Genomic DNA, 24,584 nt, shown 5'->3' with positions numbered 1-24,584 from the left:
CGATGGTGCACCAGAAGATGCTAAAGCTAACCGATTACAGCCGAGAACCCAGAGAAGAGAGTACATTCGTGTTGCCACGGTGACGACATTAACAGCAACCAGTGGCAAAATAAAATTTGTTCACACACAATCACAACCTAACCATCGGCGAACACACGGCGTCGCACTCGCGTTAACTCACCCGAGCGTTGTCATGGTGACGATGGTGTACCAGAAGGAGGCCGGGATGGAGGTGAAGGTGGACCCCGCGGTGCCCTTCTCGGCGTAGAACATGACCGTGGCGAAGATGATGATGGCCATTGTGAGGGAGAAGAGCAGGAAGCCGAGCTCGGAGGCGCAGCTCTTTAGCGTGTAGCCCAAAATCCTCAAACCCTGCGAGTGGCGAGAGAACTTGAAGATCCGGAAGACGCGGAAAACACGGAGGGTGACGAAGGCGCCGCTCACGTCCTCGTTCTCGGGCATCACCAGGCCGATGTAGTAGGGCATGATGGCCACCACGTCGATCACCGACATCACCGAGCGCATGAACTTGCAGCGGCTGGGCGCGGCAAACAGACGCATCAGGTACTCGAAGGTGAAGATGAGCACGCACGCCGTGTCCATGCAGAAGAAGGCCAGTTGGTATTTCTCCCCGCAGGGAAGGTCTTTGACGCTGCCTTTGCGCGGCCGGCAGGGGACCGTCTCCACCACGTTGGCGATGACGGAGACGGCGATGAAGAAGCCGGTGACGTAGTAGAAGACCAGCGCCATGGTGGAGGTGTGCGGGTTCTCGAAGGCTCGCCACAGACGCTCCCTGGAGGTGCTGTGCGGAGGGAGGGGGGCGTCCATCCCCTCATTGGCCTCCGTGTCCTCGGCCAGACGCTCCTGGTTCTCCTTTTTCCTGTCTCGGTATTCCTGCACAAAGAGAGAGAAGAAGAAGACGAGATTATGCCTCTCTTTCCTGTTCAACGTTTGTCAATCGTGCGCCAACAATGGTGTAATGCTCGTCAGATGAACAGAGGATAAAGACACTTGCTCGTAGCCTTGCTAACTTTATGCTAGCTTTGTGTCTTGTCCCAGGTTATGACATCATGCTAACAGACTGAGGCTAAAGCTAACACGAAAAGCTTCATGTCTCTATAACCAGTTTTGTCCTTTTGTCCTGCTTTTCCTGTTAGCAAGTTAGCAAGCGAAGATTTGGAATACATTGGTTTTTGTTGGCTTCTACTTGTGTGTTTAAATTGTGTTTATTGTTTTACGTTTTTTTGATGTGTGAAATTCGATCTGGTGTCTGTATTTTATTTTGAAAATTGATGTTTCTGTGTCAGACTTCCTGCCAGTGCGATGTGCTCTCGGTGCAGGGGCGTGTCCAGACATTTTTGACTTGTTGGTACCCATAGAACCTATTTTTATTCGGATATCTTGAGGTCAGAGGTCAAGGGATCCCTTTCAAAATGGCCAAATTTTAACCTACACTTGGAGCGTCTCAACATGGCCTCCCCACTTCCAAACAGACCTGGTTCTGAGACCTACCTCTTAGACCACAAGCTAAGTTTTAATAGATTAAACATCCACAGTGACTGAAGAACCATTGTCAACAAGTCACATGCTGTAAGTCACTGCAGCAGAATATGTGAAATTACTCGATGAATAAAAATAAAAATCATGCGGACGGTTTCTCGTGGGGAACTGTGGGGGAAGTGAGTAAAAAAAAGAAATCCAGGAATTAGAATATCTCTCGCAGTTGAATCAACATTTGTGAACACGATGGAGTCTGCCAAATCTGAGGAAATCAAGAACAATTACACATTCATGAGTCACCGAACAAAAAAGCCTCTGAAGACATATGATGAATATAAATATGAGCTCTGAGGGTGATTTGTTATTTAAAGACATCACTCGCAGGAAGGTACAGCGCTCGCCAAAATCGGCAGCAATAAAAGATCCAAATCAGACTGAGCTGCCGGTGTTTCAGAGGCCTCGTCAACGGAGTCTTAATGAGCTCCAGTTTTATAACGGAGTTCGGCTACAAATCCCCCTCAGATCCATCCGCGCTTTGACACTCAAGTCATTTAGCTGATGATGCTCTTCTCCAAGAGACTTAACGAGCTCTGCAGCAACATTAGAGGCAACCAGGACGAGACCAGAGGCAGTCCCAGCGTCCACGGACGACACAGGTTAAAGTTTATTATTTAAAAGTAGTTTTACTAACAGTTTCACCCCAGCTGAAGGAAGTCCACACAATATGTGGCTGCAGCTTTTTCACTGTAAAAGTATTTTTCTTTCTCCTTTAAATCACTTCTTAAAACAAACCTTTTATTTATTCCAGCATGCTGTTTACTGTCTCACATTGTATTAATAATATTGTTCCCATCATATAATAGCAATGTATTTATTATACTTCCCTTCTATTTTAATTGTCAGATTTTATTTTTTGCCTCCTGAAATATTTTAATCCTGTTTCCAACAAACTGGTGTTGAAAAGAAAATAGTGAGTAGAGTATGGTTAGTAGGATGCCGTTAATCAATCACATTATAAAACAGCTACAGTCTGTGGTTCCCATCACAAAGTGAATCCAGCCAGCGGAGGAAACAATCTCCAATAAAACATCTGAAGGCCTCATGTATCAGGTTATCAACAACCATCAATCAATTAGAGTGATCTCTCTCTTCATCTAATAACACGAACAGCGTCTTAATTTTCTTCACAATCAATCAAGTAGAAAGTAGAAACACTACTGATTTTGTCCACAGGGGCCGACAGAATCAACACAAAATAAAGGTTCCTTGTTATTGCTTTTGTTCGGTTTACCTCCATGCAGCAGTCTCCGATGATCTCCGGCACGATGCCGTAGAAGGCCAGCTCTTCGTCGAAGGCCTGGATGCACTCGTTGCGGGGGTAGTGGAGCTTCCCGGTGCGGTAAAAGTTCAAAATGTGCCGGAACATTTCGGGGTCTCGGTCAAAGAAGTATTCCTGAGTGTCCTCGTTGTAGAAAAACTCCTTCTCCGAAGAGCCCAGCAGCGTCTCCGGATAACGATCCAAAGTGTTCTTCCATGTCTGCAGAAAGGAAACGGGACAGAAAAGATGTTGAGAATCTGATACTGCTGCTGAGTTCATCACAGTTTCAAGTTATGTTCAAGGTATTTCTATTTCATGCAACATTTTAATACATTTCAGAGGGAAATATTGTACTTTTTCCTGCTTTACATTTACAGCTTTGCAGATTCTGATTTTAATACAAATATATATTAAATAAAGGACGTATTACAATCACTAAAACTACCCAGCAAATCACTAATAATTATAAATAATGCAAAAATAATTATAATTATTAATATATTAATCATATTAAATGTATTATTACAGTAATGGACCATTCTGTAAAATTTGTATTTTTACTTTTAGTATTTTAAGTACATTTTGATGCTAATACTAGCATCTGGGCTAGCTGATGTACCTGCAGCTGCTTCTCAGTAAAAGTATTCTAGTTGCCAGAAATGTGAAGGAAAGACTTTTAATCTTTAATTTTTGCTAACTGCAGTATTTGACAAGTTTGTTTTCCAGTCTGACAATAGAAGCTAATTAGCCTAGCTTGCTAGCAATGATTCCCGTGTTACTTTTAGTATCTGCTGAGTCATCATCAGCTCACACACTTTGTGTTTTGTTCATACAGCATTTGGACTTTATCCAAATGTGATGACTGTCAAAGTAACAGAGAGAGTGAAGGCTACAGATGGAGGTAACAACTGCTAACAACAGGTTAGCTACCTGTTAGCTTGTTTTAACTCACTGTAAGTGATATTAAACTGCATTAAATTGATTTTGACAGTCAGATTAGAGCAACTGACATTGTCAGCCTTTACCAACAACTCATGTCAACTGGAAAACTCCCATATTGAGGTAAATTTCTTCCTTTTGTAAAAATATATTAATTTCTTAGCAAACATTTATTTTATTTTCAATTTAATTTTATAAACTGCAGAAACACAATCTCACTAGTGAATAAACTCACATTCTCTTGACTTTAACCACTTTAAGACCAATCATACGGACTCGACCCTGGAGTAAGATGGGAGCATTGGACCGTCACTGATGGTTAAAGTGAAACTGAGGTTATTATTTTGTGTGCCATATTAAAAGCCAGCATTACTGTATGTTTATGTTTCTATATTTATCCCTGGTACTTCGAGCTGCTGCATTTTGTTTTTTAAAATTAGGACAAAGTCATCGGCTTGACGTGAACTTTCTTCTTGTTCTGCAGCCACAGCAGAAAGTACTCTGGTGCTGCTTGATTCCTGAAAGCCACTGAAATCTATTTTTATTGTGGGGCCATTTTGTTTTTATTTCAGCCCAGATGCACATCAATGAGCTGATTAGATGCACAGTATTTACAACTTTCAGCCTTGGATGTAGGAGCAGAGCTGGAGCACAAATCTCTGAGAGCAGTTCTGGACGTTTTTCAACACATGAACAGGTGAGTTAAACCAAGCAGATTGTGTCTATAACAACTACAAATCCCAGAGAGCATCGCTGTAACAAACATCCAATCAGAAAGCTCCAGGTTCTGTTGCCATTGTGGCTGAAGTTAGAGGTTGATTTTTGTTGGGTAAATACATAAATATGAACATTTTTAAATGAAAATTATTTAAATAATTTTAAATAATTTGATCATGTGGCTCTGGCTGGAATAGCTGTTTAGGATTATGGGTAATGTAGTATTTAGAACCACACACCAAACTTAAAGCCGACATAAAACAAGTCCTATACCTGTGCATGACCTCCTGTATATACAAGAAAGTCAGGATTTATCAACACATGTGCCTAACTGATCATTCCTAAGCCCCGCCCCCGTTTGCTCTGTGCTCCAATAATAGTTGAGCAAGCCTCAGTCAACTTCCTCCTTTCCTGTACTATATAGAGATGTTATATGCTAGGCTAATCTTTGATGAAAAGTGTCATAACCCGGCTCCTAGGCTGTGACAAATACAGCAAAACACACAATAGATGGCTAGAAATGAGTGAATTTATTATATAAACTTAAATAACTGAGGTTATAAGTACAAATGTGAAGTGTGTCAGTCAGTAACATCAGTAATGGAAATGTGGATGTGTGAGCAATATGAGGTTTAATGTTGTAAAGTGAAAACAAATCAGAAATCAAACAAAGAGAATGTGCTGCTGCTGCTGGCGGGATGCAGCCGAATGCGAGAGAGAGAGAGCAGAGCAAAGTTGAGACAGGGTTTTTATCCCTTTAAGAGCGCCTGAACCAGGTGCTCCAAATCCGTACTCTGCTGATGGTACCTTCAAGGACACATAGGACAAACAATAACTGGTCAACCACATCAGCACATCAACACTAGACAGGGACCGGTCTGTATCTACACAATTATACTGCCAAGGGACCCCGTACTGTATGTCCAAAGACCAGCTCATTCGGGCTAAAGCCTGTACTCCCTTGGACTGCCTCTCTTGAAGCCCCTCTTCCCAGTCTCTATCTAGCTCAGTACAATAGGCACGCAAGAGAGACTTAAGAGTCTGATGGAATCTTTGCAAAGCACCCTGACTCTGCGCATGATAGGCCGATGATTGGTTTTGTTTTATTCGCAACAGTTTCAACACTTGTCCAAACATATGGGATGAAAAATTCAACCCCTGGTCGCTCTGGATCACTTTGGGATTGCCAAATATAGAAATGAACTGAGACAATGCCTTCACGGCGGCTTTGGTCGTAATTGACCTCAACGGGTACGCAGCCGGATACCTAGTGCTCTGACACATCACAGTAAGCAGATATTTACAACCAGACTTGGCACATGGCAACGGACCCACGCAGACCACAGTGAGATGAGTAAACGGTTCACTCACAGTCAGGATAGGCTGCAGTGGTGCAGGCTTGACTTTTTGATTTGGCTTTCCTGTGAGCTGGCATACATGAGAGGCTTTAATGTATGCTGACATGTCCCTTTTGATCCGAGGCCAAAAGAAATGTTTCAAGATGTTGAGGTATGTTTTCCGGACATCAAAATATCCACACTCGTCATGTGCCACTTTCAAGATAAGGGAACGAAACTTTGTTGGGACCACTATCTGGAAAACATTTTCTGAACAGCAAACTATTAGGCAAAAAGTAACCAATCGCTACATTACTTATCTCCGAGGCAGGCAAAATACGCTCAAATATTTCCTTCAAAGAGACGTTGTTACATTGTTGTACACCATCTCACCGTGAGACAGTGACAAGGGAAGCTCTGACAACGATGGAACCTCCAAAACGACATCAGTACTGTTACTGTCAGGTGGCACCTCAGTCTCTGCTTTACGCATAGCACGTGTAACTACACAGGACGCAGAGACCTCCTACAACGCACTAGGATTCTTCTCAGACACCAAATCCAATGGACAAAGTGTGACTTTCCCTAAAATAAGGTGTATGCCTTCAATAGGCAACGCTGGTCGCACACCCACAGCTACCTCACCCTGAACCAGTTGATAGTTCAGAACCATCTTGTGTAAAAGTACTGGGAAAACGCTTAATCCCATTCCCTAGCTAAGAACCGAGTCACCGGTAAAAGTGTCCCTTGAAAAAGACAATACAGAGTCAACAATGTAGGAATTGTAGGCCCCAGTATCCCTCAGGATTTATATTGGGACTTCCACATCACTTCCCACCAGCGACACAGATCCACCACGAATCTTTAACAGGCGCAGCAAATGCAACAGGTCTCACATTAGCTTTCACTCCCCTGGTTTTAGCCTTTAACACAGCACAATCTGCTTTCCAATGTCCTTTCTCGTGACAATAGTTACAGATATTCCCATTGTCAAAATTAGCACTTGCTTTAAGGTCGGGTTTGAAATCTTTGAACGCGTCATGTCAAACGGAACAGCATCAAAACAATGTCCTCACGCACCAATCTCACGAGCCATAGAGCGGTCTCTGAAACTGCCCTTATGGAGCAATACGTACTCATCAGCTGACACAGCAGCCTCAGCAGCTGTAGTCATTTTCAGTTCTGTTATGTATGTTGCAATACGTTCTGGAAGACTATTTTTAAATTACTCCAAAATCATCAAATCACACAACTCATCAAAAGTAGTGACTTCGAACGCAGTTAACCTCCGCTTAAAATAAGTTGACATGTCTCTGGCAAACTCTGCGTATGTTTGACCATTTTTCTTCTCCCAGGACCTAAAATGCTGACGATATGCTTCCGGCAGAAGTTCATAAGCCTTAAGTACGGCTGCTTTTATTTTGTCATAGCTAGAGCTATCCTCCACAGTCAAAGATGAATATGCCTCCTGCGCCTTTCCTGACAATACACTCTGAAGCATAAGGGCACAGTCCGCATCAAGCCAATTCCTAGCCTTAGCTACGTGTTCAAATAGCAAGAAAAAAGTGTCTGGGTCTTTTTAATTACACTATAGCTAGACTCTAGGATTAGAAAAGTCCCCCAGAAAGTGGCCTACAACAAGCTCTAAACAAACACCCTACCGCCTGGTGATATACTGTAACCAAATATCAAATTTACAAATACATCTACAAATAATCACGCAAAAAAAAACGGGAACAAACACGGCCGTACGAACCCCCAATTTGTCATAACCCGGCTCCTAGGCTGTGACAAATACAGCAAAACACACAATAGATGGCTAGAAATGAGTGAATTTATTATATAAACTTAAACAACTGAGTTTATAAGTACAAATGTGAAGTGTGTCAGTCAGTAACATCAGTAATGTAAATGTGGATGTGTGAGCAATATGAGGTGTAATGTTGTAAAGTGAAAACAAATCAGAAATCAAACAAAGAGAATGTGCTGCTGCTGCTGGCGGGATGCAGCCGAATGCGAGAGAGAGAGCAGAGCAAAGTTGAGACAGGGTTTTTATCCTTTTAAGAGCGCCTGAACCAGGTGCTCCAAATCCGTACTCTGCTGATGGTACCTTCAAGGACACATAGGACAAACAATAACTGGTCAACCACATCAGCACATCAACACTAGACAGGGACCGTCACAAAAGACAACCACATTTTGAGGAGTCAAATATAGTCTTATCTTAAGTTAGCTAATGTTAGCAAAATGTTAGCTAATCTACACTAATTGTTAGATTATTATTATATAATTATATCTGATTGTTTATGGTAACAAAACGCTATAATTAGTGTGAAGCTATCGTGACTTCACCCATTAGCTTGTGGGGTACTGTTTTAAAGCCTCACGTTTGGTATTACAGTTAACTACATAGTTAGTCGGCCGTTTAGTTTGCGTTTTTGCCAGAGAGCAAAACAATAGCTAGCTAATCTACATTTATCGTTAGATAGTTATATTAAGCTAACTAGCTACCAAACGATTGATGCAGATTAACCAGGAAAATGTTCCAAAAGGGGCGGGGCTTAGGAATGGTCAATTATATGTGTGCTCATGGACAAATAGGGTGTATTACATAAACTCATCATCCCTTTGTAAAGCTTTAATGTAGGACTACTTGTTCTGTAAAATAACAACTGAGAAAGATAAAGAACCTGATGACGAAACTCGTGTTGTGAGGAATTTGCTTTTACATTAACAACTTTGGTTGAACAGAAATGTACCCAGCCTAGTTAATCCAATTAAAATAAAAGAAAGAATTTGTGTTTATTCAATTTATCATTAATGCAGAATGAAATTATAATTAATAGAAGCAGTACAGTACGTATAGGCACTTCTAGAAATACAACATGAAAGAGGTTCCTGACATCAAAGGCAGACGGCGGGTGGCTCATGTAAATGTAAAAGAATTAAATTAATGTCCTTGTTCTCAATATAAAGGAAAGTGCCTTTAACCTTGTGTAAGAGCATTTCAGCTGTAAATATTCTGCAGCATACAGGGTCCAGCATGTTTTAACAATGAACATTTAAAGTCCAGGTGGAATGAAAAATGTAATTTCAACCCTTTAAGATCACATCTTCAGTTATATAGTTCCACTTTTTAACAAAGTACAAAAACTCAATCTCTTTGTATTTTTATATAAAATCCAATCATTGTCTTCCTGTAAAACAAAATGTGACGCGTGCTTACGTCAGTATGAACTAACTCATTTCAACCAATAATATCGTGACTTTCACTCGTCAATTAATCAATCTTCAACTTTTAGCGACACAGAGCGAAGATTCATTAGTTAGCTAGCTAACAGCATGGCTAGCTAGCGGAGCTCACTGATTACTGTACAAACACAACTTTATCAGAGATTTGGGTGAAACTGGATCATATTTTATAGAAAGACTATTGTCTGCTTTTCCCTCAACTCCACAAACTGCTAATGTAGCTGCCGCAGCTAACGTTTTGTTGGCTCACATGATGGACACCATCGCTGTAGTTACATGGTTCGCCCACTAGGTTCCTGGCGGATTACTTCCTCCACTTTGCTGCCATTCTGTATTTTGGGCAGAGGTGGGTAGAGTAGCCAAAAATTGTACTCAAGTAAAAGTACTGTTACTTCAGATTAATATGACTCAAGTAAAAGTAAAAAGTAGTCATCCAAATAATTACTTGAGTAAGAGTAAAAAGTATTCAATCAGACAGACAAAAATACAAAATAATCATCTTTAGGCAAATTATAATTCATCCAATCAATAAAATTAATTAAAATTAATTAATTAATTAGAAAATAGCTTAAATTAAAATAATCCAGGTAAATTCAAGCACTTAAAAAATAAAATCAATAAAATAATAATAAATAAGCACAAGCAACACAAATTTCCAAACCTTTATACTTTTTTTTTACCAGGCTCTGCAGGCAGCTGTGTGTGTGTGTGTGTGTGTGTGTGTGTGTGTGTGTGTGTGTGTAGACAGCGCATAATGTAGCTGCTGTTTCGTACTTTTACTAAGGTAAACATGCTTTCAATATGAGGCCAGGGGTGTTCCTCCTCGTCTGTGTCTGCATTGCCGTCGGTTGATTCTGACCTTTTTGTTTGCTACGACTGTAAAGCTAACCCGTCCCGCCGCTGAGATTGAGTATGGTCACGTGACGAGACTGCACAACTACGTTTGATTGGTGAAACATAGTCACATGGTAGAGCAGAAGTCTCTCTCTATGTCAAAATAAAACATTAAAATGAGGCGTGCGCAGGGGGGGGATAAAAACAATGACACGTAGAATACCAAAGTAACGAGCTCATTGTAGCCTAATGTAGCGCAGTAAGAGTACAGTTTCTTCTTCACAAATCTACTCAAGTAAAAGTAAAAAGTATAGTGATTTAAAACTACTCCTAGAAGTATATTTTTTTCAAAAACTTGCTCAAGTAAATGTAACGGAGTAAATGTAACTCGTTACTACTCACCTCTGATTTTGGGGCATGCTCAGTAGACTCACCTGAAACCTGACCCCGCTGACGTTGACGTACAGGATCTCATCTGATTTGGACGAGTTGTCCACAGGAGGTTTGGGCATCGTCTTCTTGGCCAGCGGCAGCCATCCCACCGCCGCGGCCCGCGCAAACGGCAGCCACGTCGCCACACCGGCCGCCATCTTGCATCAGTGCGTCCCAACCCGCAGAAAGTCGAGTTCTGTTGGAAGAGGAGGAGGGTGGAGCTAATGGATCCGAGGTAATTGCCTTAACTAAATCCTTGTTCACTTCTCTTCCTGCCCTGGCTGGCAGTGAGAGAGGAAGTGGTCGGCCATGTTGAGGGGGGAGGAAGGGGGGGTCTGGGGGAGGGGTCAGATGGCAGTTAGGTGTCAAGCCATGAAAAAAATGCCTTAAAGGAGCGGGAAAGCCGCTTCATCTGACAGGTGTGTGGCCCGTCTTTTATTTTAGTTTCTGACGTCCTTCTGGTAGATGCCGGCTTCCTGTTGCCCTCCAAAATAAAAGCGGAGCTCTTCCTGGCTTGTAGAACCACCCTCAGGGGAAAGTGACTTTTTTTTCATAAAAACCCAGAAAAACTCTCAGGAATTACAGGTGGAATAATCCCTTTTTTGTTGTTTTTCCTGAAGAACTTGTGTAAGTCCTCTAAATAACAAGATGTTCCTCTGTAGAACTCTCCTGGTAGAAAAACATAATTTCTTGTACTCTCAGCAGTCTTAAAATATGTGTAAAATAATAATAAAGTTATTCTCTGATATTGCAGTCACAGGATTATTTATTGCTGCTGGGACAAAAAGATATAAATCCAGGTAGGAAAGTGTTAAAGCGCTGGTGTCTGGCCTCCACCTCGCTGCAGCTTTCCTCTCTCTCTCTCTTTCTCTCTGTGTCTACCTCTCTCGACCGCCCTCTCTCCCTCTGTAGACTGATTTGTTGCAGCGCCGCAGCCTTTCAAATTCTTATTAAATTGTGATGATGGTTCCTGAAGTTGCAAGATAGACAGAATCGCCCGTGTTGCCTCCCCTCCCTCTAAGTGTTTCTCTGCTGTGGAGATTATGGATGTGCAGCCTCCCTCTCTTCCTCTCTTTCTATTTCTCGTTTTGCTTTTGCTTGCTGTTTTGCCCTCTCTAATTTTCCTTTATCTGTCTCTGTGTTTTACTGTGTCTCTCTCTCTCTCTCTCTCTGGGTTGGGGGCATTAGTTGGTGGTGGAGAGACAGTGGCTTTTACGTTGGAGAGCGAGGAGGAGGCGTCCGGCCGTCCTTACTCCATGTCCATGTATGGCCGTCCTGTCAGAAAACACACAAACAGAAAAGAGACAGAGAGTGAGAGACAAACCAGGAGGAGAGGAGTAAGAAGAAGGAGAGAGGAGGTATGGGAGAAAGGAATTGAAAGGGTTCAATGAAAGGAATTAGGGGAGGACACAAGGGCGGAAAGAAGGAACAAAAGGAGATGAAGGAAATGAGGAGAAAGGAGGAATGGTGATGGAAAGATGGGATATGGAGACGAGAGAAAAACTGTAAAGAGGGAGGAGTGGGAAGAGATGGGAGGAAGGCAGAAGGGAGGAGAAACAGTTGTAGGGAAGGAGGGAGGAAGAGGATGGATGGGACAAGAGAAAAAATGAGGAAGAAGGAAGTAATAGTAGAAAGGAGAAATTGAGTTGTCAAAAGTAAGGAGAGAATAAAATTACGGGATGGGAGGAGGAGGAGAAAGGATATTATAAAAAATATGAGATAGAAATAAGGCAGGATGAGGGAGGGAGGGGAGATGGTAGCAGTGAGAATGAAAAGAGATAAGGGAGGGCGGATTAAAGGAGAGAAAGAAGGAAAATGAGAAAGGTGATGAAGAAGAGGAGGAGAACAGAGTGAAACAATATCAGAAACACATTTATACTACTATACTTGTGAGGACCCTCACTAACATCCTGTTACCAAAGCCAGTTACTCTAAATATAAACCTGAGTCTTAAACATCTGTCAGGCATTACTGGTAATAATATTACAGTAATAATGTTACAGTTACCCACAATGAAGATTATTAGTTACATTACTTTTGTTGTCTCTTCCTACTGATTTGAAATCCAACAATTCAATCACATCCTTTTATTATTTTTTGTAATCGTTGAGTAAATGTGTTTGGAAGATGAACCATTCAGCAGCTGAAAATATTCACACTATTTTAATTTTAACAAACAAAACTGGATTTTAATTATTGTCAGTAGCAGAAAAGTAAAATGACAAGTAGTGTTTCTAATTACTGCTAGGAAAGAGTAATAAATTAAAAAATTTTTAGTAACTAGCCCAACACTTGTCTTAAAGGATCTTTGTAATTTCTTTGTAATCATCAAATCTCATGTTCAAGTCCAAACCAACAACAATGAATCTGGTGTACCTCAGGGGTCAATGTTTGGTCCCCTGTTGTTCCTGAATTACATGAATGATCAATTTCATTGCAAAGAAGGTTTTTACATAAAAATATAAATAAACTAAATAGAGACAAAAAAGAGAGACAATATAAACAAATATAAAAAGAGACAATATGAATGAAGAGCTGTACAGTTTGTGCAAAAATAATTTAGCAAAATTACAGTATAAGTGCAAGATAAGAGTTTCACTTAATGTTGTTCTTCTATTTTATTATCAACAAATTCCATATTTACTCCCAAACCAACAATGTGTTGAACCTGGTGTACCTCAGGGGTCAATGTTTGGTTCCCTGTTGTTCCTGATTTACATCAATGATCCACTGAATGTTCATACACTCACATCTGATATTTTATTTGCAGACGACTCTGTAGTATTTTTATAATCACAGAAACCTTAAAGTATCCATCCTGTTATTCTATTTTATTGACTACAAATACCATGTTTACACTCAAACAACAACATCTTAGTCCATCTCTCAACATTGTCTGACTTCCTGTTTGTGGTTCTCAGCTCAAAACTCATCGGTTCCTACTGACAACTTTAAAAACACATAGTTTTATATATATATAAAATATAGTTTCATGTTTACAAAATGTTCAGTAATTTCCTAAAACAGCTGCTCACTGTAGTTTTTATCAAGAAGAAGACGATATATCAGGCACTGATACACACAATACTTGTTAGTGGATACATTCACTGTTGGTTTGAGTCTCAACATTAAGAAAAATAACCAGAGTTATACTTTAACTTTCAAAATAAAATATTTCAATGTATCAAATGTATGAATATATAAAAACATAAATAAAAAACCTCAGAAACAGGCCGAGCGTACCTCAGGTCTGTGCTTTATGAATCGTTTGCTTCCTGTTTCTAACGTCCCCTGATGGACGCACGGAGCTGGAATCGAGTTCATGTGTTTAAGATGAAGATATAAAGCTGCAGGTTATTAAAGATGTTTTTTATGACGCGACCAACATAGCGTCCTCGGTCTGCTGAGGAAAAACACAGCCGACCGTCTCTCTTTATTTCTCCCTCTGCGTTCCTCATTCAATAAAGCAGCCACAATAAAGTTTCCTCTGGAACTGCTCTTCGTCAGATGAAAAGTTATTGTCGCAGGTTTATTGCATAAAGTCCACAGTGGGAGCAATAAAACTTTTCCTTCCTCAGGTTTGCTTTGAATCAAAGCCAGTCCATCTGATTAAGGAAGCTTAACCTCTTCGACTCTGCAGTGACATTACTGGATCTTTATTTCAAACTCTGGTGGAGATACTGAAGTTTTCAAAGATACTAAATATGTCCGGCTGAAAAATGTGTTTAAAATGATGGAGTCAGTATTTCTGGTACTACTGCTACTACTCACTACAAATATTGCGTTACAAAAAAGCTGTTTTCTAGTGTTTTAATTTCACAAGTGAAACGTCCAAAAACACCTGTACCCCTGAATGCATCACATGAAACATCTGAAAACCACATGCGTCCCTGAATGCATCACATGCAAAACACACACATGGTTGACATAAAAATATGAATTGACTTTTCAACTTTTTTCCACAAGGGACTAAAAACTAAATTTAAAAAAACATTAGAAAACAAAAACTATGACGACAAGCAGTATAATTTACACTGATGGATAAAAACTAATATATTGATAAATTATTCAATGTGGATTCGGTTCACGAGGAACCTCTAACCTGTTGCATTATTACAAATATTAATGACCAGACCAACGAGGAATTATTGATTTCATTAATTTAGTTTTTATAATAAATAAGTAAATAGAAATAATGTTGCTATTTGAGGTTGAAATAATTAATCAGGTATAGTTTAAATATTATAGTTCAATGGTTTACGTCTATAATTTAAAGAAATATCTGTTAGATTAGACTGTAAAGCAGAGACAGCCACATACAAACCCTGCACAAACACAATATGCCTGTGTGTTGTGTGTGTGTGTGTGTGTGTGTGTGTGTGTGCTGATGAATTATGAATGAACTTTCAGCCTGACTGGTTTCTCTGTGTTCATCTGCACTGCCTCAGTTACCATTAAGTACAATCCACCACGACACACACACACACACACACACACACACACACACACACACACACATAAACAACAACACACCTGTATGACTACACACAAATAAACAAACACAAACACACAGTCTCCATATGACCAGTTTTGGTACTGCAGTGTTTTCCATCATTTCAACACACACACACACACACACACACACACACACACACACACCAGTAGGCGTATATACAGTGGGTACGGAAAGTATTCAGACCCCTTTAAATTTTTCACTCTTTGTTTCATTGCAGCCATTTGCTAAAATCAAAAAAGTTCATTTCATTTCTCATTAATGTACACTTGACAGAAAAAAACATAAATGTAGAAATCTTTGCAAATGTATTAAAAAAGAAAAACTGAGATATTTGTTGACTGTTCCTCTCCTCAAATCTATTCACAAACATATTTACTGTTTATCTGGAATACCAGATCCTGTGTGAGCCGGCGACCCCCCATTCTTTCTCTGCGCAGCCAATGAGAGCAGCTCAACTAGCAGTACGTCACCATTCATCATTCAGAAAGCAGAACACAACAAATGTCTACTTTAAATTCTGAAATCTAAAATAGGCAAAAATTGTCCAAAACCACCGCAAGAAATTAATTTTATTTGAAAATAAACTTAAGATTAACTTTCAAACCAAACTTTCATTTTTACCTCTTCACTCTTTTTAATTTTCTAAATGACAAAGAGGAAGATCTATACCAAAAATAAATCAGGTCTGATCTGGACTCAGACGATAGGACAAGTTAAATAACAGGGTAGTTAACAGGATCTGCTGTTCACAGAATCAATGTTTAGCTTCGTTATGTCCTTATTCCATAAGCTAGTTAACTAGAACTGAGGTGACGCGACTGAATAAAACACGACAACGTTAACGAACACGAATCCGGAGGTCAGTCTACGTGAAGTCGTGAAAACCCGTCTGAACTGCTGCTGCGACTCCATCTGGAGCCGCTCTTCGTGGTTCCTAGCGAGGTGGAGGACAGTCTTTCACTCAGCAGTCAGACAGTAGATCCACTGACTCAGGTTCAGCTCTCTCACAGTAATAACCATAAAAACCCAGCAGCCATCCCATTACTGGAAGCTTCCAAGGAGGAAGCCGCAGCGGCAGCAAATACGGCGGTGTGATGGGGAAACGCTGATCCCAGAGCTGTGGCTGTGGATCAAAAGCATCACAAGGATGCTGTAAATATCTAATGTGCGCTCAGAAACTCATGATGTCAGCAGGGATTCCCACAGATAGGACGAGTTTCAGAAAGTCAAAGTCGCCCAACACAAAGATTTATTTAGGTTTTAACAGTTTGTTCATCTTCTGCAACCAGGAAACTCCTGTAAACAGTTTCAATATTGATGTGATGTGATTGTTCTTTCTATGAAGCTTCCTATGAAATAATTCAGCCCTTCAAACTTACGCTGTTGATATCAGGTGACGTGATTAGATTAGATTAGGTAGATACTTTATTCATCCCCAAGGGGAAATTCACAGTTTCCAGCAGTATCCACAAACTGATAATAATAATAATAATAACAACAATAACAGGAGGTCACATTTAAAAGAACTAATAAAATAAAGTAGAATAAATAGCTAAATAACGAGCATTGGGTAAGTGTCCTAAAGTGCATGGTCAAATCCAGTGCTTGAAAGGCCTAAGGTACATAAGTAGGTGGTCACATAATGCAGGGTGCACTGCGTCAGGTGGTATAGTTAAATACACATGACGCAGTGCACCCTGCTTTATGTGACCATTATGTGTGTGCGCCGCTAAACTAATACTTTGATTAATTTGAAACAACAACAACAATTTTATATATTTTAATGTATTTACTGAATTGATTAATCAAAAGTATGGGTTAATTAAAGGCACATTATGCAAGATTTGTACCTTAATATAACAGCTTCGAAGTCATTTCGATGGTAAACGAACTCGTAGTATAGCGAATCATACCGATAGCAACGCTGGGGAGGGACGCCGCTGGCAGAACCAGCAATGCAAGTCTGAAGATGGGGCCCTGCCTTATCTCGCGAGAATCATGAATTGCTTTACAGCGTGACGTGACGTCCATCAGCGACATAAGAAGCAGCCTCAATGGAAGACATTACCTGGTCAGTAGACATCTTCGAAGTCTATCTTTGCCTGTTTGATGTCCGACGCTTCCATCCTACTGAACATGTACCGGTATACAGGGGGGAGGGGATCAGGCCGTGAGTGCAGAGACGCAGAGCCGTATATAGAGACGGCTCTGGTGAGTGGTATTTACGACAGTTAACGTTAAATACAAGTACTCCGCAGCGACTCTAGGGGGAGCTGTTTCACAAAACCGGAAAACTGCATAGTATTCCTTTAAAGTTGTGATGCAGCTGAATCACTGACTTATATTGAGTAAATCTACTTATTTTTTTAATTTAAGGCAACACAATTTCCCTTATTTTTATTTTGAATTAAGGTTATAGTTATATTTACATATATAATTTAATTTAAGGAACGAATAGCAGAATTATCAATTTACTAATAAGTGTTATGGCAATAGTTTTATTACTATAAATACGTTCACGCCAGGCCGTTAATTAATGAATATTGAATAACTATGAAAAAATAGTGGTTTTGAATGACTGTTACTTGTAGTGGAGTATTTTCACAGTGTGGTTTTAGGACTTTTACTCCATCAGTGGTGTTCATGTCTTATTCATTTCACCATCAGTCAGTGTTTCATCTGTTCAGCTTAAAAGCTTCAGTTCTCGTCCACCGCTCTAATTGTTTGGTCATTCAACTGTGCGTTGGTCTGTGTGTGATAATGGAGTGAATAAGCAAACAGATATGAGTCCTGTGATAGGAGGGATATCATGTGTCTGTGTATCTAGATTACAGCTGGTCAACAACACGACATCCAACTGAGAAATAATGAATTACACAGAAATATTTTACATTATTTACAAGATGTTACAGAGCAAAATGAAGAATATTCATATTAAATGTTTCTGCCGTTATCAGTTCCTCTAATATCTGTGTGGCAGTTGTAGTTGGTTACAGTGTTATTAATGGAGATGGTATCTTTTTGGCAGGTGTATATTGTCTTTTAACGGAGCTAAGCTAACAGTTTCCCTCTGCTTCCAGTGTTTGTGCTAAGCTAATGTAGCAGTATAGAGCAGTATTGCTAAGACCAACTTTTTTATTTGATGTATCAGATTTCATTTCAAAGGTAATTATTTCAACTGTTTAATATACTTTTGGTTAATTATATAAAATCCTCACATTGGAGAAACTTATTTGGTATTTTTTCTTGAAACATTACTTAAACAAATAATTTATTATCAAATTTCTGTCAGTCGATAATCGTTTGATAGTTACAGCAGTTTTTACCATAAAGTTTGTCTTTCTGCTCAAACAGACTTTTTGAAAAAAATGATGATTTAATTTTAATATTATTGACTTTAATAAAATTACAACTTTTTTCCATAAATCTATATCATTCTCATATTTACTTTATTCTCATGTTAATCTTTCTTTTATAAAACTAAAACTTTGTTTGCATAATTCATAGAAGACTAAAGGTTGATGATTTGAGTTGAATTAGTTTTCTCTTCATTAGATTTATGAATATTATATTGTTCTCTAATTCAAACCCAAACAGATCCTGTTTCTGTGTTTTATCCACATTAAAAACTGTGCACCATATTTTACAGCCACACAAACTCAGTTTAACGTTTAACAACAGATGAATTACAGGTATTCATCCATATTGACGGTGTTGTTGAATAAACTGGATATAACCGGATTCTCTGCTCATGTGACAGATGTTTCTGTAAATATCAAATTAGAGTCCTGCAGCCTCTGCTCTGTACTGTATGTGATCAATAACAGGACAACAACGTGTCTCCAATCACTGATCAATGGAACAGAAAACATGTTTGCGATAGCTGATCGATAACGAGGAAGCAGGGCTCTCTGATCACCGATCAATAACAAGGTAAACAGACCCAGGATATCTGCAGCGCTCCACAGTCAGTTTGTGGCAACTTTAAAAGTTTCTTTTTGTCGACAGTTTGGCTTCAATCAATATATCTAAGCATATATTATTGATTATGAATCTTTTATGAAAGTCTTCTATTTTATCTCCAACCTTTCTCTCATCCTGCCATCAGTGGTGGAAAGTAACTAAGTACTGGGAGCAGGATATAGGTGAGATCATACATGATGAAACTTGGGATGCAATATTAAAGAGTCCACACATCCTCTGTCTGTGCAAGGCACTGGGTACTACAGTGTAAAATACTGCATTGGGCTCACTGGACCAAAGAGAAGTTATCAGAGAGATTCCCAGACATAGATCCAGCGTGCAATCGTTGTAAAATGACCCCATCCTACATATTTACACACATTTTGGAGCTGCTCCAAGCTGACGACTTACTGAACGTCGATGTTTAAAACACTCTCGGAGGTCCTAGAGGTGTCTACAGCCCCCTGTCCCGTCATAGCCCTTTTTGGAGTACCTTCTGTTGTCTACAGTTTGAACAGTCTCAGTGTGACTTTCTGGCTTTCTGTATGTTGCTTGCCTGTCGCCCGATCCTTCTGAAATGGAAAGATGCCATCCCTCCATCCCACACACTATAGATCAGGAGTACTTTTATTTTATATGAAATTGGAAAAAATAAAACATACACTTAGAGGTTCATCTGGCAAATTTTATGAGATTTGGCAACCTTTTTTGAGATACATGGCAGAGAAATCAAAGCTGCATGAAACAATCTAATTAGGACAACCACTGGCTTCACTTTATTTAGGTGACAACCCGCTTGGATTTTACTCTGTATGTACTGTACTTTTCTAATGGTTTTTTTGTGGGGGTTTTTGTAAGATTCTCTCTCTGTCATCATGTGTATATATATCCTCTTCTACAACAAATTTAACATGCAATGTCTTAGATTTACTCATTTTTATTATTATTTATTTTTTTGGTTGGGAATTCTGTTCTGAGGGTTTCTGTATGTCTTTGTTCTGTTGTGAAAAAAGCTCAATAAACAAGTTTTTAAAAAAAGAAAGAAAGTAAGTACATTTACTCAAGTACTGTACTTGAGTTGTTCCATTTTAGATTATTATGATCAACAGATAAATTAAGCTACGCAGTCGTATATAAAGCCATTGAAATTAGCTCCATGTCAGCTACAACTATATGAAATTCACTCAGAGTGCTACCAGACTCCATTGACAAAACAAGCAAATTAACCCATCAGATCAGTCTTTCCAACATTCACCAACTCTAGTTTGGTCAAAATAAATATTTGAAATTTAGATTTAGATGTGAAGGTATTTGTGAAAAGACCTGCACTGGGTACAACGTAAGCTAATGCTAATCCTTGGGGACGAGTAGACCCCTCAGAGTGCGTCCACTGTTGTTTCTGCCACTGACAGACTCAGGTTGTTATTGTCAGTGTCTGACAGCATTATGGAAAGGATCCCTACAGAAAACAGAAACAGCCGTAATATCACTATCACTCTCCACCAGCCTCCAGAGACAAAAACACTAATTTTACCTTCAGATCATCGTAACTTCATTCAAAGTGGACAGAAACAGAATAAAACTCGTATAAATTCATATAGTATAGAAAATGTTTGCAGTTCGGGCTGCATGTTGTGATAGACGGACACATCAGCGAACACATTTGTTTCCAACAATCACCAGCTCTGGTTTGGTGGAAATAAATCCTTAATTCACCGACGTAGATGATAAAAACAGCAGTTTCAGTCGGAGCAGACCGGCTATGGAAACAAACCACAGAGAGGCTGCGATACAACACAGGCAGAGGGAGAGAGACACCATGTGACTCTGTGTCTGTATATAGAGAATAGCTGTTTGCTGATATATTCATGTTCAATTTCAACACTGACGCTGTAGTGGACACACTGAGATGAAACATGAGACTGTGGAGACGGAGAACAAAAAAAATCTGTCGGACTCCTTTAAACTGAAAAGACACGCAGGAGAAACGCTGTCAGTCAAGCCGGAGTAAGTAACAGGAGGAAAAGTAGAAACTGCTGTCGACACACACACACACACACACACACACACACACAACAAGTGATGAAGAGCAGCACATGGCCGGTCAGTCTGAGTGTTTGTGTGAAACCATTAGACGACCATCAGTGAGCAGCACTTCACTGCAGCAGACAGAGACACACACAGACACACACACAGTCTAGTAGAAACATAAGGAATTCAAACAGGAAACAGAATACAACACATCACAACGAAACAGGAGAATAAAGAAATAACCGAAGCACAAAGGTGTGTCAGTTTACAGGGGATTTATTTATACGCCGTCTCCAAGACGACAGTTTTTACACATTTGTCACATTTCATAAAAATGCCAAGACATTTAAAGTTATGATCCTGAAGATTTCAATAAAATCTAACTTCTGATTCTGCAATAACACGTTCTCACTCCCAACACGTCAAATAAAGCAGATTGGTCAGTGGCCCTTCACCTCAAAATATGACGCTGTAGGTTTCTCTTTGGTGTCTTTTCACTACCATCAAAGTCATGTGACGTAGTTTAAAGAGTGAGAACGTCCTCATATGGAGGTGGATGGATGGATCGAACAAACACTTTAACCCAGAAGACCTCTGTAGGTGCCCTGTGTGAAACCAAAAGTCAACTATTTATTTTAACCATCGTACGCAAGTTACATCAGGTATGTCATGTAAGTTAAATTTGATTCATGTAGTTAAGTTACATTACATCAGGTACATTTTATTCCTCTACTCAAGTTACATCAGGTGTATCACGTAAATTACATTGTCTTCATGCACTTAAGTTACATTAGTGTTAGTTAGAGTTGCTTAGTTTTATTATTATAGGTGGAAGTTTAGCATTAAAACATATAAAGACATAGAAGTGCTCTAACATATCATTACATGGAATTATATCTAAGAAACATTATTAAATACGCTATAGCATGATTTTCTGAGCTTTACGTAAAGTGAAGGCTTATATAACTAACTGTATACGGTTATTAGATATTGTATGGTACTATAACAGCTGTGACACAGGTATAAAGTCTTATAAATTATAATGTGTTATGAATGTGCTTATGAAGTCAGACAGTGTTGAGAGACGAACTAACGTTGTTGTTTGAGTGTAAACATGGAATTTGTGGACGATAAACCAGAATAACAGCAGACTGACGAATACTTTAAGGTTTATGTGATTATAAAAATTTGTCTGCAAATAAAATATCAGATGTGAGTTTATGAACATTAAATGGATCTTTGATGTAAATAATAACAACAGGGGACCAAACATTGACCCTGTGGTACACCAGGTTCAACATTATTGTTTAACTGTTCAATGATGGATCAATAACGTTACCGACTGTCCGTACAACCAAATTCAAATTTAGAAGCTATACGTTTTTCCACACTTTATGTTGTTTTAGTGTAACTTTTGTTATTTATCCTGCTGAACTTTGCTTTAGCATGTTGCTAAGTAGCTAATGCCTCATGCTGTGGGATTTTGGTCTAATGTTGTAATATTGAGGGACTGTTGAGAGAAACTGTGTGAATGTTAAACCTCATTTGAATCAAACTGAATAACAACATTAGCAGGTTGGATACTCACCGGTACTGAGTGCTGAGTACTCCTGTGGCTTTGTCCATACAAGTACTCTTACTTCTTATTGAATACCGCCACTTCTGGTGAGTACCCACCATTGAGGCGTTTTTTCCCAAGAGGTATGCAATAAAAGTTGTGAAATAGTTCTAAATGTCTAAAAATAACTACTTTGATTCTTTTATACAACCCCTAGTAAGATCAGGTTTGGTATTTCTAAAAACCCTGCATACACAGTGCCTGAATTGGACCCAAAGTGCCAGAGCCCTAATTCAGCACAACCCTAACCCCAATTCTCAGTGTTAAGCTAACTGTGTTTACAAGGTTGCGTAGTTTCTTAGTGGCTCACCAACATTGCCTGACGCAGGGTTTCACTGTGTTCTTTAATAAACCTATTCAGAGATCCAGTTCTTGGCATTATTAGTATTTATTCATTATTATTCCAATGTGCATAGATTATGAATAAAATAAAGTTTGACTTTTTTATGCAACCAGAATATCTGCATTTCTATTTATCGCAGTTGCTGTAACATCCAATATCGTAGCCCTCCGTTTATAGCAGCGCTTTCAAACAGTTTGAGGTTAAGATATAACAATCAATACACAATATCACAAAACAAAATATCACAATATGGTCATTTTTCGATATTTTGTTACACCCCTAATGCTGATGTGCCATAAAGGTAACAGTCAGGAATTCATTTTCTTGGCAACAACTTTGATTAACATCCAGCAGCTAGCAGGTATTGCATTGTGGGAGATTTAGTTCAACCAGAAATAGCTTTCCTCTCATCGAGCAATCAGCTGTTTGAAGATTTTCTTTTGGCTGACCACATCAAGGACTACTTCTGAACACCAAACATGTAAAACATAAAACAACATTCTTCTGTAGCTGTTTCTGTAAGTACACAGTCTGCCCGAGCCACGTATATCGGACTCAAACAGCAGATTGGCTGATTTCATGTGACGTGAATCAAACTCTTCCCGTTCAAATGCTGACAACCTGGTGCTGCCCGTCTCGGCCACAACGTTAGATTTTAAGTTTCATTGAAAATTAAACGGAACATATTTTTTCCTCCGTATGTGTTTCAGACACTTTTTACGCAACTTAAGTATAAATTCGGCTTTAAAACAACTTAAAGGTGAGTTCAGAGCAGAGGACAGACGGATATTTACTCGCAGTCGGACGGCGGCGGCAGAAGGTGTGTGAATATTAATGAGCTCAGTGTGTGTGTGTGTGTGCAGGTGAATGCTAACCACCGTTAATAGCAAACACACAACTTCATCACTAATTCATACGGCCGGATTACGTCAACCTGAACACACGCATGCACACACACACACACACACACACACACACACACAACACACGGTATGAAATAATCTATTTCTGTCTCCACTTCTTCCTTCCTTCCATTTTTTTATGCAAACTGTTGGTCTTCTTTTCTTTTCTATCTTCGGTATTCTTTCTACTCTTCTCTCTTTCTCTTCTCCTCTTTCCACCAAGTTTTCTACTCTGAATCCATTTTCTTCTCCTCTTCCTCCTCTTCCTCTCCAAACTCTTCCCTCTCTCCACCCCGCCGTGCCATCCTGCTCCTCTCCTCCACTCCCTTCCTTCCTCTCTCAGTCTATTCTCAGCAGTATTCTCAGTGTATCTGGAGCAGTTTTCATCCTACTTACCACAGCTGATGAAGAGGATGATGATGAAGGTGAGGAAGAGGAAGGCAGCAGCAGGTTTTTTTGTTGTTGTTGTTGTGTGTCCAGGTGTTAACGGGAAGGACGGACGCAGGAGGAGTAATAATAAAAAAGAAGAAGAAGAAGGAGGAGGAAGAGGAGGAGGAGGAGTGTTTTACTGTCTCAGATCTGTCCCGCTCTGCTGCCGCGGCAACAACTACATCTCCTGTCATCCCTCCTCTCTCACTCTCTCTCTCTCTCTCTCTCTCTCTCTCTCTCTCTCACACACACACTCTCTCTCTGGCTCGCTCGCTCTCTGGCTCCACCTCCCATTTGCTTGTCCGACCCTCCCCTCCATCTCCCTTTTCTCTCTCTCTCTCTCTCCCTCTCTCTGTTCGTTGTCATTTCTCACCCTCTTCTTCCTCTCTCCCTTGTGTCCCTCCCTTTTCTCTCCGCACACACACACACACACACACACTCACACTCTCACAC

At 39.7% G+C, this 24,584-nt stretch overlaps 1 protein-coding gene across 1 annotated transcript in view; it reads right to left on the bottom strand.

The window, feature by feature from the left end:
* Positions 1 to 24,354, bottom strand: part of kcnd1 (potassium voltage-gated channel, Shal-related subfamily, member 1) — a 69,982-nt gene extending 45,628 nt beyond the window's left edge. Inside the window, exons 1-4 of the mRNA XM_051426600.1 lie at positions 24,099 to 24,354; positions 10,332 to 11,604; positions 2,792 to 3,037; positions 182 to 894 (exon numbers count right to left, since the gene is read on the bottom strand). Coding sequence (XP_051282560.1) covers positions 182 to 894; positions 2,792 to 3,037; positions 10,332 to 10,487 — 1,115 coding nt within the window. The 5' untranslated portion in view covers positions 10,488 to 11,604; positions 24,099 to 24,354. The remainder of the gene's footprint in view (positions 1 to 181; positions 895 to 2,791; positions 3,038 to 10,331; positions 11,605 to 24,098) is intronic.
* Positions 24,355 to 24,584: the final 230 nt, after the last annotated feature.

This window comes from Dicentrarchus labrax, unplaced genomic scaffold, assembly GCF_905237075.1.
Source record: "Dicentrarchus labrax unplaced genomic scaffold, dlabrax2021, whole genome shotgun sequence".
Lineage (NCBI taxonomy): Eukaryota > Metazoa > Chordata > Actinopteri > Moronidae > Dicentrarchus > Dicentrarchus labrax.
This window is presented reverse-complemented; position numbering and strand designations above follow the sequence as displayed.